We start from the raw sequence: 19,881 nt of genomic DNA, 5'->3' as shown, positions 1-19,881 counted from the left end.
AAAAAATCTCATTTTAGAAAGTATGTGTAGACGCTTTGTTTGTTTTTTGTTTTTTTTTTTACAGTGGCCTTGTGCGAAATTGTAATAATTTCATAAATTTGTCCTGATTAGCAGAATACTACATAAATACATAGCAGACATAGATCATCACAGTGTCTTTGAATGTGTCTTCTGAATGTCTTATATTTGTAATTTAGCTCATTTTGCCATTTTCATGCTTGAAAATGCTTAAATTAGACAAATATACAAATATAAATGCAATGTGCTTAAATATGCATTTTTTTTTTTACTAGTAGTAGCTTTGGTGAGTTAGAATTACATTCATTTGGTTCCAAAATATGAAGTATTGACCCAAATGAAACTTGAATCAACAATTTACAGTAGTTTCTACCGCCATCACATGACACCAAGATCCAATGCTGATGACGGAAGTCAACTGACACCAACATCACCGCAGTCACCGCAGCGTCGCCTAATCAAGACCAACTTGTTGTCTTTGCACACATTACACACACACTTTTAGTCTTAAATCAAGCTTACTTGTATATGGTAAATATGCATTACCCCCAGGAAACCACCATAATAAACATTATTATATGACTACCCAGAAAAAAACATAAATCAAGTACAAGTGACGGTGTCAAAATTGTTTTACTACAGTTCTAAGAGCTTAGTTTATAGAAGAATTATTCCATGAAAGCATGTGACTGTTATGGCTCATACAAAACCTAACATTTGACCTGTATAAAAGCAGAGCAAAATGTAAACAAAAGTAAAACTCGAGAGGCGTTGAAAGGCGTGATGCATTTGAGCGCAGCTGGGAAATTCGTAAGTTTTTAATGTTTCCACAAACTGAAGAATCGCGTGGCTGGCAAAAGTGTGAGTTTGAGAAAGTACTATTGTTTACCAACGACTACGGCATAGCGATGGTCATAAGCTAGTATTGCTTTTTAAAATAGTTCGAATTTAGTGTAAATTCCGTCTGTCTATGAAGGCATCATGATGCATCCACGCCCCTCCTCCCTCTCGGAGCAGGTAACTTTTCCCGCTGTTCTGACGCGTCCACCGCCACTTTCCGTCAGGTGGGACGGACACCTCCGGGCAGTTGACAGCGACTCTCCCGGGTTGCAGCCATGGCCGAATCACAGCTCATGTGCATGGAGGACGGCCACATCGGGGCCCCCGTCCCGGAGACCAAGCCGGAGTTCTACTACAGCGAGGAGCACCGCGCCGCCGTCGAGGAGCTCCTGAAGAACGGCGACGGCGCCTTCAAAATGCGTTTGAAGGAGGACAACACGAGGGACTTCCTGTCGGCCAGAGAGGTCAAAATGTTGACTAGCACGTTCAGGCACTACGAGGCGGTCGGCGAAGGGGACAATGTGGCGGCGGAGTCACCCTCCATATCATCCCCGGAGGATTCGGGGGTTCATTCCACCTACTGGCCCCAAATGTCGGACACGGAGGTACCACCCCTGGACATAGGCTGGCCCAGTTGGGGATTCTTCAAGGGGGTGACCCGGGTGGCGGTCCACACGCACCCACCCAAAGACAACGGGCCACACATTAAGGAGGTAGTGCGCAGACTCATACAGGGGGCCAACAAGGTGAGCACCAATGTACTGTAAAATATATACTTACACTACAGCATAGATTTATACTCGTGTGATAAAACCATTGCAATACTTCACATAGACAACTCACAGCAACAATCTACTTTAGTTTAACTTGACCAGTAGTGTTACAAGGAGAAGAAGGTGAGAAGACGAAAAGACGAAAAATATAGGAAGTTACGTGATAAAGCAGTACGACTGATCCTCTTTGTCATTAGTAAAGTTAAAATGCTGTACCTGTAACACTGCATCACTTCTTTTTCCATTTTGATCACACACGAGAATGCAAAATGCCGATTTCAAACATTGCCTGTACAGGGAATAAAGCTTTTAGGACGGCCACAGCTTGGGCCTGGAAGACATGAATCCTATGGGAATAAGTGCTCCCAGAGTGTCTTTTGTTGGATTTTAGAGTTTCTACTCTATGATGGCTACATGACACAATAGTGTGTTTGTACGTCCACCAGCTGGTGTGCGGGTCCATGTGATGAAAGGCGCATTATGCGATATGAACAATAAAATAGTGTACTGTATGTGGAAAAAGAAGACAAGTGAAGCTCACGTGAGATGGCATGGTCGTGATAGTTGAACCGTTGTAATAACCGTGGATACCTCTGCCAAGGAGCTTGTATGTAAACTGTATGTTGGCTTTGTTTGAGTTGCCCATATTGAATGAAGGGGTGTGTTCGGGGCGAGGAAGAACCTGGTATTTTGCTGCGGATGTGCATCCTGGAGATATTTTGTGTTGGTGTTGGGTTTTTGTTGCGTTCCGGGACCACCAGCGCGTGAGACGCCCATAAAAAGGTGTGTTTTTCACACATGGCGGTGTGAAATGCTAAAAAAGGCGTGATGGAGTGATATTACCGTACTCAAACAGTAGGTGTTTAAACCCGACATTACTCACCACTGACGGGGACTGGTCATCGAGCAATAATGACTTTTTCACAATTTGAAAATGTTTCGGGCAGCGTTGGTTGTTTGATGGAGCCATGGTGCTCATGCTGTGTTTTTGTGACGCTGCTTCAAATGTGCGATGAGGTTAGTCATATTACTAATATTAGTACGTCGACTGCCAGAGAGAAATGAGAACATACTGGAGCGCTGGCGGTATTTCTTTGTCATCATTCATATAGTGGTACCCTGGAATACGAGTGTCCTATCTAATGAGTGTTTTTTAAATGCGAGCCATCTCTCGTCTGATTTTTATTTTTTGCTGTGAACAGTGAGCTCAAATTTGGGTTACAAACTTCTAGTTACCGGCAGGCATAGCCGAGGACAGCTATTTGGTAGCCTGTGTCAATGTGATCATGACTGAAGACAAGAATGACAATTAGCAGCACACGATCTAGTCACCGGGAAAGATTTTCAACACATCACAAAAACATACATGCATTATAGCGACCTAACATATCTTTTTTATCCTGTATTGTGTAAAACTATGACAGAAAAAACATCCAATTAAAAGCACAAAATGAATACAGAGCCACCATCCACCAGTACGAACTGCACTTTGTTTTTCAGAGAGGTGCACCGACCAAATATGCACATAAGCACTCATCAAATCTTACTGTTATGCATTTCCACATAGTATCCGCATTTGGTACCAAATATGAGGTGAAAGAAAAAGGGTAAAAAAAACAGTATAGTAGTCTCTGTGCAGCGTGGGAGAAAGTTAGATGATGCGTTCAAGGACCGTTGAACAAAGTGGGACAAGTTGCCGCTCACATTGAATATGCAAAAACTGTGGGATTTTGAACTATTTTTTTGAATATAATGGCCCATATTTCCAAAATTTATATCCCTTTAAATCATATTTTATTTGATGTAGTTATTCATTTACTAATTTTTTTAAGTGGTTTTTTTTTTTTTTTTTGAAACATTGCGCCTGAGCGCAGGTGGTTGGGGACCCCTGCCTTCCAGCATACTCGGGGATATTTTACACATTTGGAAATACTGTAAGAAAGCCACTTTTATACAATTGGCTTCTTTATTTTATAATGTAAGATTCATGTCTACAATCAACAAATGTAACTGTTGAATCGTATCATTTGTTCACAGTATCAATTCATATCAAATCGTTCTGTCTTTAATATATATGGTTTTTGAATCGTATCTTAACCCGCGTATCTAGATGCGTATCAAATCGTTTACCACAAGGACATTTACATCTCTACTGATTATAGATAAAAACTTCTTTCTATCTGCGATTAATTGTGACTGACTATGAGTTTATTATGGACAAAATGCATTTAATCACGACTAAATATTTTAATCAAGTGACAGCCCTACTATTTATAAGTGATTGCAGGTTGAGGGTGAATGAAATGTGTTTTCTGGGAAAAAACTGCCTCTTTCCATATAGGATATATATATATATATATATATATATACACACACACATACATACATACATACATACAGTATATATACTGCTCAAAAAAATTAAAGGAACACTTCGAAAACACGTCAGATCGAAACTGGGGGAAAAATGATCTTGAATATCTTTCCTGATAGTAAGTGGGTGATGTATTGGTAACAAAATGATGCCACATCATTTGATAGAAATGAAAATTATCACCCTATAGAGGGGGGAAATCAAAGACACGCCAAAAATGAAAGTGAAAAATTGATGCAGCACACTGGTCCATTTTGCTAAAATGTCATTGTAGCAACTCTAAATGATTCTCAGTAGTTTGTGTGGCCCCCACGTGCTTGTACACATGCCTGACAACGTCGGGGCATGCTCCTAATGAGACTACGGATGGTGTCCTGGGGGATCTCCTCCCAGATCTGGACCAGGGCATCACTGCGGTACCTGGACGCATGGAGGAGATTCCAGGAGACAGGTAGTTACTCCAGGAGAGCTGGACACGGCCGTAGAAGGTCCTTCAACCCTCAGCAGGATTGATATCTGCTTCTTTGTGCAAGGAGGAACAGGATGAGCACTGCCAGAGCCCTACAAAATGACCTCCAGCAGGCCACTGGTGTGAATGTTTCTGACCAAACAATCAGAAACAGGCTCCATGAGGGTGGCCTGAGGGCCCGACGTCCTGTAGTGGGCCCTGTGCTCACTGCCCAGCACCGTAGAGCTCGACTGGCATTTGCCATAGGTCTGGAGATGCCGTGGAGAACGTTATGCTGCCTGCAACATCATTCAGCATGACCGGTTTGGTGGTGGGTCAATGATGGTCTGGGGAGGCATATCCCTGGAAGGACGCACAGACCTCTACAGGTTAAATAACGGCACCCTGACTGCTATTAGGTATCGGGATGAAATCCTTGGACCCATTGTCAGAACCTACGCTGGTGCAGTGGGACCTGGGTTCCTCCTGGTCCACGACAATGCCCGACCTCATGTGGCTAGTGTATGCAGGTAGTTCCTGGAGGATGAAGGAATTGATACCATTGACTGGCCCCCACGTTCACCTGACCTAAACCCAATAGAACACCTCTGGGACATTATGTTTAGGTCCATCCGGCGCCGCCAGGTTGCTCCTCAGACTGTCCAGGAGCTCATTGATGCCCTGGTCCACATCTGGGAGGAGATCCCCCAGGACACCATCCGTAGTCTCATTCGGAACATGCCCCGACGTTATCAGGCATGCGTACAAGCACGTGGGGGCCACACAAACTACTGAGAATCATTTTGAGTTGCTACAATGACATTTTAGCAAAATGGACCAGTGTGCTGCATCATTTTTTCACTTTCATTTTTGGGGTGTCTTTGATTTCCCCCTTCTATAGGGTGATCATTTTCATTTCTATCAAATGATGTGGCATCATTTTGTTACTAATACATCACCCACTTATTATCAGGAAAGATATTCAAGATCATTTTTCCCCCAGTTTAGATCTGATGTGTTTTCAAAGTGTTCCTTTAATTTTTTTGAGCAGTATATATTGACATGGTGGTGAATGTACGGGGATCCACTGTGAAGGTGAATTCCCACAATGAGGTTGCTTTGGTTTTGCTAGTTGTCATCAGGTCTTGTAAACTATTTTCATCGTCTTCCATAACAACAAAGCGCTTTGGGAAATCCCCCACATTCCTGCAAAACTCATCAAGTCATGATGGATGCTTTTTATTTCCTTGTAGGTAACCACACGACTAGCAGGTTAAAGTTGTCATTTTAGTTGCTCAATGTGTACAATATGTAATGGATCAAGCTTGCGCTTCCACCACATGCCATAGTCAGCTGAAAGTCACCTCAATAGACAGCAGGTCATTCGACAGTTAACTAAAGAAAGTATTGTGGTGTGGAAGACGAGACATGCTGCTTTGAATCATCCTTAAAGTATTTTAGGTATTGTAGTTTTTGTTTTTTTATTGAAAGAAGCGTATCGATATGACCAATGAAAGATGGGACACAAACTTGGGTACTTGTTACATGCATACTCGCCCAAACCACACGGGAAACGGGATGGGGCTTTGCGAGCTTGATACCGTAGAATCTCGGTTAGCGTGTTTTTTTTGGTTAACATAAAAAATGTACTCCAATGTTGTTTCCTCGGTTTTAGCGTTACAATATGGCGCTCGACTTGTGTTATTAATACACTGCATGTGTTTTTAATGTATTTTTATAACAAAATGTCCTTGTTAGCAGCTTATTAGCCTACTAATACTTTGAAAACAGGAAGCGGAAGTCAGCTCCATCCAGTCTATGATGTCATCAGCGGTTCACTCTCTAGTTCTTTGCTAACAAACAGTTAAAAAAATGTTAACACGAAGCACATTTTTATAGTTTTACAATTAGTTTTACATGCATAAAAGAAAGCATAATTCTGAATGGATATAAATGAGGAATGAAAAGGATAAATCAACATTTCAGTAGGCCAGTCATGATAAATTTTGCAGGTCGATAATTGTGCTACAAATTATTGTCGATATTCGATATTATCTGCACATTTTTTGGGACCATTCATTTTAGTCATGAGGTGTCATTCACATTTGAACCACTAGATGGTACTCAAGTATAATGTACGGTGTACCTGTGTGAGACATTAGCTTGACACGGAGGTTGCCTGTATGTAGGCCTGTCACGATAATGGATATATCGATTTATCGAACGCTAAAAAAAACCCCAAAAAAGCAGGTCGATAATTCTCAGAGCTCGTTAAATTGACATGCACGTGTGTGTGTGCTCCATCTGCTAATTTTTGATTCTATCGTGGAATGAATGCTGAGAGTGATCCCTCTGTCCTCTCATTTAGCATCTTTGTGTAATGTGCATTACACCTCATGATCTATGAAAAATGGCACCAAAAAAATAGGACGAAATTATCACATATCGTCGATATTTTGTAGCACAATTATCAACCAGCAAAATGTGTTATCGTGACAGGCCTGCCCGTATGTATGTTTTTGTGTGTAGCCAGCGACACGGTTCACTCTGTGGACGTGCACCTTTTTGTTTTGTTTATATTTGCCGACCAAACGCCTCAGCGAGTGTTGACTGTCGGGATGAAGGCTGCGCTGCCCGAGCACCTCCATCGGCAGTTTTTTTCCCAGTTGAGGAAACTGTCCTTGTCGGTCATCGGTGTTCATGCGCTCACTGTGTTCATTCTGTTTAAAACCGAAATATTCCCACATCGCTTTTGTGCTGTCATTCATGTTACCGCATGCTGACTTACGAAGCTAACTGCTGCTAGGGTAGTAGGGTAGTAGCTAGTAGCCCCGCCTCCACAAAGGGGCTGAATGAGATGAGAGCCCACTCTATTTATTCCACTATAGAACCAATGCACACAGACAGATGCAGAGTGAACCCTCTTGTCATCCAGCCTGTGTGGCACACAGAGACCAGTAGATGGAACACATGCATACATGTACATGTCAATTTATCCAGGGCTCATAATTATTGACCTGTTTTTTTTATTGTTTGATTTATGTATTATTGTGACAGGCCTACATTTAACGTTACTTTTACCTTCATTAAAGACGCAATTGTTGCCAAAGACAATGTGACCGCGAGATCAACATGGACCCTGCCTTCCTGTTTTCTTTGAGTTGTTGCTTGAATTCAATCGTGTTTCCCAGCTTCTTTATCAAAATGCTCCCACTTGCATCTTTCTTTGGCTCCATTTTGGGTTATTTTGCAGCCGTGATCAAAAGAAAAGCAGAGACTCGAGGTGAGAAACACAAATTAATTCAATAAATAACTCATAGCAAGGTGTCTGTTTTGATCTCTCTGCTATCGTGTCTTTTCCAACTGTCACGTCTTCAATGAAGGTAGAAGTATTAAATATTAATTTATCCCTTTCATTCATCATTTATGTCTTATATGCATGTAGAATTGTTTTTTTCCTGTCAAACTATAATTGTAAAACTATAAAAACGTGTTTTGTGTTGACATTTTTGGCTTTGCGGACAGATTAATTGGATTCACATGATTTCTTATGGGAAAAATCGATTTGGTTAGAGTATGTTTTTGTCAGAGTCGGGCCCTCTGGAATCGATTAATGACGCTAACCAAGGGTCCACTTAGCTTCATTGGGGTACATTAGTGTAGACGTCAAATTACGCCACAATTGTGCCTTGGTTTGCGTGCATTCTCTGGTTAGTGTACAATATGGTGCTTAATATGGTACAATATGTTCTTCATGTTTTGTTTTGTTTTTAATCACAAACCCTCCCTCCTTGTCAGACTAAAATGGCAACCGGAACTCGAAGTGACCTAGGTTGCATTGTCCGTCTATGATGTTATCATCGGTTGAGTCTCAGAAAAGATCAAATAATTCTAAATGCATATAAATAATGAATGACAGGACAAATGAACATTTAAAGTGCTCATCACACCAAAAAAGTTTGAAAAAAAAAACAAACAGAAGGAAAGTACTCCCTTAATAAAACATTTTTGGCATATTGCTGTTATAGATAGATAAACATTACTTAGCCCTGGAATGAGCCCTTATACTCTTATTTTAAGCTTCCTAGAGTAGATCTAGCAAAAAAAATATGTACTTACTGAAACTGATAGATAGGCTAGAAAGACGAGTTACAGCAAGCCATGTTATGCTAACAATTCAGGTCTAGAACACTTACGGGTGACACAGCAACCAGGTGCAAACAAGCACAGCCATGAACTCATGCGACGAAAGTGACTTATTCACAATAATGACATTGACTCATAAATTTTGTGTTATGAGGAGTATGATACTGTATGGCAACTGCCAGTGATAGCCACAGCTATCAGCTTGCTCTTTGCACACTGCACAGAACTGAAGACCTTTAGTAAGCAATTTGGCATGAAAACTCATTATTATTATAAGATTTGTAGTGACGCTGCAATCAAAGACCATTTAGATTTTTTGTTGTTACACGCAACAACAGAGCGTTAGTCGCCTAGCAAGTGCGTCGGAACAAGCCAGATAGGAATAAGAACTGCGTTAGCTGCTGCATTGGCTGGAACCATGTGACGCAACAAACTATAGAAGAAGAAAGAGCCCGAGAGAATGTCGACTGGGGTGAGTCATGTCCGTCAAAATATTATGTTGGCTTGTCGTTTAGGGCTGGGCGGTATGGACCAAAACTCATATCCGAATATATTTGTCAATGGTAAATGGTCTTTCACTTGTGTAGTGCCTTTCCACCTCCAAGGCACCCAAAGCGCTTTGACACTGCTTGCACATTTACCTACTGATGACGCAGCATCAGGAGCAACTGGGGGTTCAGTACCTTGCCCAAGGACACTTTGACACGATCACGGGACGACACAGGGTCGAATCCGCAACCTTCAGGTTGTGAGACAAGCACTCTACCGGAATGCCGATATTAATGTTAATATCAATATACGATATATATCCCAATATTTTTTCCACAAAGTGAGTTTAGTCAGTCAAATATGCGTGCGAAGTTAACATAAAAATAAAAGTCCATTTTCTTTTTGAAATATAGAAAAAGTGAAATATCATCAATGTTCTTTAGAACAAACCTTTAACTAAGCTCAAATCCTCAGCTAATACCAAAAGCACAAAAGAACAAAATAGAAAATAAAGTGCGCCGTTTAAGGGAAATTTTTAAATGTCAGCAGCAACTCAAAAATACTTTACTTTGAACTGTTTTATTAAAAAAAAAAAAAGCAGAACCTCGTAGGAGAGACAAAAAAGTGAGTAAAAACACCTTAGTTATGTTTAGAACTACAAATAAACTTGATTCTTAGTTTCATTTAAAATTGGCCATTACTTCATCAAAATGAAATGATTATATATTTTATCTTGGCTAGCGCCTCTAAAAGTCTAGACAGCGTAATAATTACATCCAGACTCGCCTCCACCTTTTATCTTGTAGTTAGGACTACTTGTTTGTTTATCACACATCGTTCTTCCATCACACGTTCTGACACGCTGACTAGTAGGTGACTGAGTACCAATGAGCCTCGAGTGTAATGAGGAGTCATTTCATGAAGATTAAGAAACTTTTACGTTTTAGATCTCGCTCTGTAAAACAGGGCGAGATCCACCCTGGTGGGGTTGCATGGATCTCCACTATGCAGTGTGCAATGGTAGCTGACGGCAGCACGAACGGCTTGTGACTGCTTTGGGAGCGGGGTGGATGTCTCAGGAGCAACCGCTGATGCTCAGTGACAACACAAATGCACAACAATACATACTTTCACTTTTAAGTTCCCAAATACCAGAAAACTCAAACACTGCCAGAAAAATTAGCTAGATTTGTCGTTAGTCGCTTTTGAGAAAATATGTCGCAAAGAGGGTTTGGAATGTCTCCAAATGTAGCGACAGAGTTGCCAACACTGGAACTTGTCGCTTCCTTCATGCTTACGGGGGCTGCTGCACCGCCTCGCCTCTCTCGTTCTTTATGCACAAAGGGGGGCGTGGCAGCAACCCCGCTCAGGAGCGCTGACACACACAGGAGTGAGACGTACAAGAGACCAGCACAAATGCAGTCTATATCGATATGAACGATATGTTTGTTTTTGACATAGCGCTTAAAAGAAATAGATATTGTAATCATATTGATATATCGCCCAGCGCTACTTGTCGTCAAAGCTCACTTCCGGTTACCTGACGACGGCGGGTCGGTGACATTGTTTCTGTAAAACAGCAAATTGGTTGTCTACATGGAAACGACAAGCCGGTATTTTCAGATTTTTCCACTCTGGAAGCCATTTTCGAAAAATACTGTTTCGGGGAACCTAGAACGCCGTTTCCACGTGGATGAAAGTCTGAAACGATAAAATATTTCCGTGTGGCTAGCCCCCAAGGTTACTTTTACCTTCATTGAAGACGTGACTGTTCCCAAAGACATGATGTGGCAGCGACATCAACCACCACCACCTTCCTGTTTTCAATCACATCAAGAATCACGTCTTCAACAAAAGGAAAAGTAACCGTAAGTGCTCACTTATCCCCTTCATTCCTTTTTTCTATGTACTTATATGCATTTACAAATCTTTTCTGCATGTCAAACTATATTTGTAAAACTATATCACATGTGTCTTGTGTTAACATGTTTGGCTTTCTGGAACGAATTAATTGGATGTTTCTTATGGAAAAAATGGTTTCGGACCTTCTGGAATGAATTAACGATGCTAACCAAGGTTCCACTGTACAGTAACTTAGCTACTTGCTAGGGATGTAACAGTACACTATAATCTTGGTACATCTCTGCACTGAAGTGAAGGTACGAATACATGCACTGTTTACTATTTCGACAGTAATGGCCGCTTTGCACAGAATACCCTAAAGTATATCCAAGCTTGACAAGATACCCCTGTTGCCCCTTGACAAGGTACACGGTCATAGTGTAGTGTAGATTGTACTTTGGGGGAGATGCAGTGAACACAACACAGTTTCAGAGTAAAAGTACACCAATTATTGAGTTTGTTTATCAGTTTCCTTTCAGCGGGCCTCACTGGCTTGTGTAATTAAATCAAGAATGAAGAAGGCGGTGAGGATGTAAGTGATTAATACATGCTCACACCTCCATTAAAAGGGCCTAAAGCGTTTTTGTGTGTTGTGTGTTTGCGCTTCCCGACTTAAATGTTTACTCACTGAGCGGCACCGCTCCACTGACTCATCTCTTCCTCCTGCTGACACACTCTGCTGTGCTCGGGCCAGCCTAGGCTAGAACTGGGTCAGTAGCAGGCTTGTTTTACTGGCTGTTATTGCACAACTCGGACTTCGGACTTAATTAATGTTGGAAACTTCTTTCTTTCCTTCCCACTCATCACCTCGATTACACTCTCTCCTCAAGCTTGTTGTCTTCAAGTTGGTTGCCAAAGATCTGACTCGGCACACTCCTAGAATTTTAAGTGGAGAGTGCCAGTGTCTTTTATTCGCCTGTGCACGTTTAACATGACCCCCACCTTGTTTGCTGCCTTGGAGAGTTTTGCTCCACTCTGGAAACTTTGCTCTTGTTCGACTCTGTCATTGTCAGCAAGAAAGGAAAGGCCACTTCATTAGGTATACCATCTAAAGACATTTAATATAAAAAGTCAGCTTTTACAAAGATAACAGTCGTCCCTCGCCACATTGCGCTCCGGTTTTGCAGCTTCACTCTATCACAGTTTTTCCAAAATATATTAATAAATAAATCATGCTTGTACACGGCCTATTATTAGTTGAAAAATATGCATATTTAAGCACATTTTGCATATTCTTTTGCCTCAATTAAGCATTTTCAAGCATTAAAATGGCTAAATGAGCGAAAAGATGTGTTCAAAGGTGTGATGAGGTGTAGTATATACACTGGCCACAGGGTGTCAGTACAGCGGTGCCTACGTTAATGTCATTAATTCATTCCACATTGTTCGACACAAACCAAAACGGTCTCTAACCAAAGCAAATTTTCCCATATAAAATAATGTAAATCCAATGAATCCGTTCCAGACACCCAAAAATGTTAACACAAAACACGTTTTATAGTCAATAATCATAGTTTTACACAGTTTTTCAAATGATGCAAAAATAATGACAAATGAATGGAGAACTGAACATTTCACATCACCTTTTCCTAGTTTTTGTTATAATTGGGTCGAATGGCTGCAGCTAGCCATTGTTTCTCACTTGATTAATCTGACGCTTGTGTAAATAAGTTGTGCGGCAGCGTGGTCACTTCGTGCCAATGTGCACCATTTTTGGTCACAAATTGCGTGCCGAGTTCATAATTTATGCGTAAACAGGAGACAAACGGAGCGCAAACTAGTCTTCACTCTTTTCAGAGCGTTCCATAAATAAATATATAAATAAAAGGCACGCATTGGCACGGCAAATTGCGGGACAATGCGGAGGCAAAATGCGTGCAAGTGTAAACGCCACTTTATTCCTCACGTGCACCACTGTGTGTGTGCACTCACCAGGGGCCCCACCTCCAGCCACTGGGACAAAGTGACTGAATGTTCATTCGGCGAAAGAACCAACGTGCACAGGTGTTGAGACAGATGCATACAGTGAACTCTCGTCATCCAGCCCGTTTGGTAGAGAGAGCGAGGAGGAAAACAAACACGCATGTACATGTCAATGTATCGAGGCCGGCAAAATGATCAAGTTTGGTTTTATTTATCTTGCGGTTAATTGATAGATTATCATGACAGGCCTAGTTGCATCCTTTCATTTTTCACGATGTGGCTCTAGCTGGAAACATAGAGGCGTATTCGTCTGTGTAGGCTCTCAGTCGTACAGGAGTTGTCCATCGAGGAAAAGGCTTCTTGAGACGTCATCTGTACTTCTGTGTAGAAGGTGTCGGACGTTTCGCTCCTCATCCGAAGAGCTTCGTCAGCAAACTAATAAGTGCTGGTAGCTTAGGCCTTAAATACAGTAAGAGTGGGCGGAATTGGTGTGCCAACACCCTCCTCCTATTGGTTCGTTACACTAAGCCTGGGCGGAGCAGTGGTATAATCCTATCCTGTTATTCACACCTACGATAAAAGGGAAGTGTCGCTCCCTGAATTGGGTATGAACGACTCTGATACTGGCTTGTTAGCATCTATTGTTCTGGCTCGGCCCTGCCTTCACCTCATTTGCAAGACTAAGAGCTGTGGGTTTTGGTCTCAGTAACCTGCTGAACACAGGGTCCAAATTGAACCTCAAACCACCATTCCGATTCAATGATGGGTTCTGTTGTTTGACAAAAATAGCTTCCTTTACTCCTCTTTCAAACCATCTGTTTTCTTTGGCCAAAATCTTTACCTCGCTGTCCTGAAAAGAGTGATTGGTAGCTTTCAGGTGTAGATGTACTGCTGATTGAGGACCACTAGCATTGTCCCTGCGATGTTGATAAAGCCTTTTTTGGAGCATTTGCTTAGTTTCCCCAATGTAGTGCTCTTTGCATTCCTCATCTTTACAGTGGATGGAATAGACCACATTGCTCTGTTTCTGGTTTGGAGCCTTGTCTTTAGGATGCACTAATTTTTGTCTCAGGGTATTTACTGGTTTGAAATAGGTAGGAATTTTGTGTTGCCATAAGATCCTCTGGAGTTTTTCGGAGACCCCCGCTACATAAGGGACTACCACTCCTCTCCTTTTTGCTTCTGTGGGCTTTTGGGTTTCTTTCCCTACTCTCTTCTTTTGACATTTGTTAAAAGCCCACCGTGGGTACCCACAGGTTGAGAGCGCTCTCTGGACATGTTGTGTCTCCTTTTTCTTTCCCTCAGCACTAGTTGGTATTTGTTCCGCTCTATGTTGGAGGGTCCTAATAACCCCTAGTTTATGTTGTAGTGGATGGTTTGATTCAAAAAGCAGGTATTGGTCAGTGTGTGTGGCCTTTCTAAAGACCTCTGTAAGTAGCTGTCTGTCCTTTCCTATAATTACCTTGCAGTCTAAGAAGGCTAGTTGGTTTTCTTTAGTGTTCTCGCGAGTAAATTTGATATTGGTGTCCACCGCATTGATGTGATCTGTGAAAGACTGAATTTCTTGTTTTTTGATTATGACAAAGGTGTCATCCACGTATCTAAACCAGTGCCTTGGTTTTGTCCCTGAGAAGGATGTGAGAGCCTGTTTCTCCATCTCTTCCATGTACAGATTCGCCACTATGGGTGAGAATATCGGCCCTTCTCAGTAGTGCCAAACCACCACCGTCCAATATCACGTTAGGTGAGAGGAAAGCATTAGCGGCTCTGCAGAAAGATGAGAGCATCACCATCTTACCAGCTGATAAGGGCAGATGCACAGTGGTTCTCAACACATTGGACTACGAAGTAAAAATAACAAGTCTAATTAGTGATGCCAACACATATGAGCAACTTAAAAGGGACCCATCCAGTAGGTATAAGAAAGAAATCATACACTGTCTCCAAAAGTTAGAGAAGGAAGAACTAATTGACAGACAGATGTATCATAGGTTATACCCTGGGGAGGCTACACCATGTATCTATGGCCTTCCAAAAATCCACAAGGAAGGGTTTCCCCTCAGACCCATTGTCTGTAGCATTGACTCTACCACGTACAATGTAGCGAAATATGTAAAAACAGTCTTATCCCCATTGGTAGGCAACACTGATCATCATATAGAGAACACAAAAGGGTTTGTGGCGAGCATCAAAGACCTCAGATTGGAGCCAGAGGAAACTTTGGTGTCTTATGATGTGACTTCACTTTTCACATCTGTCCCCACCTCAGCAGCAGTCTCGGTGGTGAGGAAGAGACTGCTCGAGGACTCAACTCTGCATCGGAGAACAAAACTTAGTGTTGACCACATCTGCCAATTACTGGAAATTTGCCTTAACACCACATATTTTCAGTTTAGAGGGAAATTCTACAGACAAATTCATGGTTGTGCTATGGGCTCACCAGTCTCACCCATAGTGGCGAATCTGTACATGGAAGAGATGGAGAAACAGGCTCTCACATCCTTCTCAGGGACAAAACCAAGGCACTGGTTTAGATACGTGGATGACACCTTTGTCATAATCAAAAAACAAGAAATTCAGTCTTTCACAGATCACATCAATGCGGTGGACACCAATATCAAATTTACTCGCGAGAACACTAAAGAAAACCAACTAGCCTTCTTAGACTGCAAGGTAATTATAGGAAAGGACAGACAGCTACTTACAGAGGTCTTTAGAAAGGCCACACACACTGACCAATACCTGCTTTTTGAATCAAACCATCCACTACAACATAAACTAGGGGTTATTAGGACCCTCCAACATAGAGCGGAACAAATACCAACTAGTGCTGAGGGAAAGAAAAAGGAGACACAACATGTCCAGAGAGCGCTCTCAACCTGTGGGTACCCACGGTGGGCTTTTAACAAATGTCAAAAGAAGAGAGTAGGGAAAGAAACCCAAAAGCCCACAGAAGCAAAAAGGAGAGGAGTGGTAGTCCCTTATGTAGCGGGGGTCTCCGAAAAACTCCAGAGGATCTTATGGCAACACAAAATTCCTACCTATTTCAAACCAGTAAATACCCTGAGACAAAAATTAGTGCATCCTAAAGACAAGGCTCCAAACCAGAAACAGAGCAATGTGGTCTATTCCATCCACTGTAAAGATGAGGAATGCAAAGAGCACTACATTGGGGAAACTAAGCAAATGCTCCAAAAAAGGCTTTATCAACATCGCAGGGACAATGCTAGTGGTCCTCAATCAGCAGTACATCTACACCTGAAAGCTACCAATCACTCTTTTCAGGACAGCGAGGTAAAGATTTTGGCCAAAGAAAACAGATGGTTTGAAAGAGGAGTAAAGGAAGCTATTTTTGTCAAACAACAGAACCCATCATTGAATCGGAATGGTGGTTTGAGGTTCAATTTGGACCCTGTGTTCAGCAGGTTACTGAGACCAAAACCCACAGCTCTTAGTCTTGCAAATGAGGTGAAGGCAGGGCCGAGCCAGAACAATAGATGCTAACAAGCCAGTATCAGAGTCGTTCATACCCAATTCAGGGAGCGACACTTCCCTTTTATCGTAGGTGTGAATAACAGGATAGGATTATACCACTGCTCCGCCCAGGCTTAGTGTAACGAACCAATAGGAGGAGGGTGTTGGCACACCAATTCCGCCCACTCTTACTGTATTTAAGGCCTAAGCTACCAGCACTTATTAGTTTGCTGACGAAGCTCTTCGGATGAGGAGCGAAACGTCCGACACCTTCTACACAGAAGTACAGATGACGTCTCAAGAAGCCTTTTCCTCGATAGAGGCGTATTATGATCTCGTGTTTTCTCACTGGGATGTTTTCTTAACACTTTGTCCACAAGTCTGTGCTTGTACGTCGTCTCTGCATTCTTCACCCTCAGTGCTAAAAGCGTTGTTGTTCACATATGTCTCCATGCACGTCTCAACACGCTGCAGTCTGACAAAATAAAGCCATCACTGATCTCATGCATGAACGCGTATACAAGCTTCCAAGATGCCTTCGGTGAACATCAGCGCATCTTCAGTCCAACGCCAACTATCTGCATACTGTAAAACTAGCTAATGCTAATAATGCTTGTGCTAATACCCTGGAAGGCTTCAGCAGTAATTGTAAGCGGGTGATAATTGGATCTAGAGAGTTCATTTTTTTAGCTTGAATCATGATTTGGATTGCATGAAAAAGTGAGAAGGAAAGCAGATGGTCATTTATGAACACGCATAACAATAAAGCCGCAACAGAACCAATGTTGTAATAACGGGAAGGGGAAAACTGCGGTCAGCATTACTAGCGCTGACATGGGTTGATGGTAAACAACTACGCCACGCGGGTGGTGACGCCACTCGCGCCAGCTGGAATCGCTTGGGGACTGTTTTCTATTCCCATCCCTAAACCTGATGTTCTTCAATTACAGTTTTGTACAATAAATGTTCTCAAAACCATTTTTGTTACAATTTTGTTCCAAAAGGTGCAACCAAAACCAAATCGTACAAAAACCAGAGCAATTTGTCCCATAAGAAACAATGTCAATCCAATTGATTCCAGACAACCAAAATATGAACAAAAATAGATTTTATAGAGAATAATTGCTGTTTCTTGCCTGTTGTTTATTCCCTGACAGGTGATCGCCATCGTGATGGACTTGCTCACAGACCTCCAGATCCTGCAGGACCTGATGGACGCTGCCTGGCGCCGCTCCGTGCCCGTTTACATCCTGCTGGACAACCACGGCGTGCCGCACTTCCTGGACATGTGCTCCCGGCTGCAGATCGGCGCCCAGCACCTGCGGGTAAGACGGGAAGGTGCTGAATGTTACACAAAAGTGCAACTTTGGAATTTAGCTACCAGTTTAAAATCTACAACACAACTGTTGTTTTTTTTTTTTTTTTTAATTAGCAAATGGTGGTCAGTGGTAGCTACGACTATTTAATACTCCATTACAGCAGGGGTGTCCAAACTTTTTCCAGTGAGGACTGAAAAATGAAAGGATGCAACTGGATGTTTTGTAGATATGCTAAAAAACTGCATCAGCTCAGCTTTTGTCGTGTAGGTGAAAACTTTAATCTTTGATCTTTTTTCCCTGATATTTTTGTAAATATTTAAACTTTCTTCTTAAATGATCTTCTGAAATTTTCTTCTTGTAATTTTATGACTTTATTCCCAAAATATTATAACTAACCTGATATTATAAATTACCAGATTTTTTGAAAATGACAACTTTATTTTGTTTTGTTTGTTTGTCATAATATTAAGACTTAACATATTTTTTCTTTTAATATTTTTCTAATATTTCAACTCTAAGGTAATAAAAAGACATTTTTCCTCATATGTAAAATTGTGCCCTTTTTCTCATTAGAATATGACTTTTTTCTCTTAATATATTGATTTTATTCTAGTACAGTTAGTTGTTTTTTGTAGTTTTGTATTTTTTCTATTTTTGCTGGATTTTTTTTCCAGCTGTTTAAACTTTCTACCTGTAAACTTTGTTTCCGTAATATATTTTTTGTTGTTTTGGTTTTCGGAATATTACAACTGTATATATTTCACTTTTATGCAACCAAAATAATGTTATTTTTCCTCATAGTATTACATTATTCTCATAAACTTACAACTTTCTCATTAGATGACAACTTTTTTTCTTTTAATATTTACTATCTTTGTAAAATAACTGCTTTTGCTTTTTAAAGTTGTCTTGTCAAATAACATGTTTGGAATGTGCTGTGGGCCAATAAAACACACCCTTGCTTTAGAGCTAATATAACACTGAGCCGTTTCCATTATAATCATTTAGAGCAGAAAAGGCTTGATTTATTGGAACGGGAAGAGTGTTGGCAGGTGTTTGTGTGCAATCACCACCTGCTCATATTTCTGCAAAGACACTTCCTGGTGTGACATAAGCAAAGGTGCACAATGTTTTCTCGCCTTGGTCTTCCAAACGACAGAAATGAAGGAAGCTCAAATGCTCAAAATTAAAACACTTTCGGATTTTGTTAGGACTTCCGTGACTCAAAAGTGACGCAAGCTCTTTGGAAACATCAGAATCTTTCCTTACATGACTCAGTCAGCTACACTGGTGTGGAAAAAGTGTTTGCCTCCTTCCTCAATTCTTATTTTTTGCATGTTTGTCACCCTTAAATGTTTCAGATCAAACAAAATTAAATATTAGGCAACGACAACAAAACTGAACACAAAATGCAGTTTTTAAATGAAACTTTTTATTATGAAGGGAAAACAAAAATCCAAACCTACATGGCTCTGTGTGAACAAGTGATTGTCGTCACCCTCACCCCCCCAAAGCATAACTTAACTGAGATTAATTGAGATCTATCAGTGTGTAAAAGGTTATTAAGCCATTTGTAAAGCTTTGGGACTCCAGCGAGCCACAGTGAGAGCCATTATCCACAAATGGAAAAAACATGGAACAGTGGTGAACCTTCCCAGGAGTGGCCGGCCAACCGAAATGACCCCAAGAGCGCAGCGACGACTCATCCAAGAGGTCACAAAAGACCCCACAACAACATCCAAAGAACTGCAGGCCTCACTTGCCTCAGTTAAAGTCAGTGTTCATGACTCCACCATAAGAAAGACACTGGGCAAAAACGGCCTGCATGGCAGAGTTCCAAGACCAAAACCACTGCTGAACAAAAAGAACATTAAGGCTTGTTTCAATTTTGCTAGAAAACATCTTGATGATCCCCAAGACCTTTGGGAAAATACTCTGGTCTGACAAGACAAAAGTTGAACTTTTTGGAAGGTGTGTGTCCCATTACATCTGGTGTAAAAGTAAGGCCACATTTCAGAAAAACAACATACCAACAGTAAAAGAAAGGCGCTTCATGCTGGAAAAGCCTCCAATGTGACTGAATGACAACAATTCTGCAAAGATGAGTGGGCCAAAATTCCTCCCCAGCGCTGTAAGAGACTCATTGCAAGTTATCACAAACTAAGGGTGGCCCAA

The 19,881-nt window shown here is 41.4% G+C and overlaps 1 protein-coding gene across 1 annotated transcript in view; it reads left to right on the top strand.

Moving 5' to 3' along the window:
• Positions 1 to 1,010: 1,010 nt before the first annotated feature.
• Positions 1,011 to 19,881, top strand: part of LOC129182254 (protein FAM83F-like) — a 25,652-nt gene continuing 6,781 nt past the window's right edge. Inside the window, exons 1-2 of the mRNA XM_054778110.1 lie at positions 1,011 to 1,604; positions 17,545 to 17,712. Coding sequence (XP_054634085.1) covers positions 1,134 to 1,604; positions 17,545 to 17,712 — 639 coding nt within the window. The 5' untranslated portion in view covers positions 1,011 to 1,133. The remainder of the gene's footprint in view (positions 1,605 to 17,544; positions 17,713 to 19,881) is intronic.

Source organism: Dunckerocampus dactyliophorus, chromosome 6, assembly GCF_027744805.1.
Source record: "Dunckerocampus dactyliophorus isolate RoL2022-P2 chromosome 6, RoL_Ddac_1.1, whole genome shotgun sequence".
In the NCBI taxonomy this organism is placed as follows: domain Eukaryota; kingdom Metazoa; phylum Chordata; class Actinopteri; order Syngnathiformes; family Syngnathidae; genus Dunckerocampus; species Dunckerocampus dactyliophorus.
This window is presented reverse-complemented; position numbering and strand designations above follow the sequence as displayed.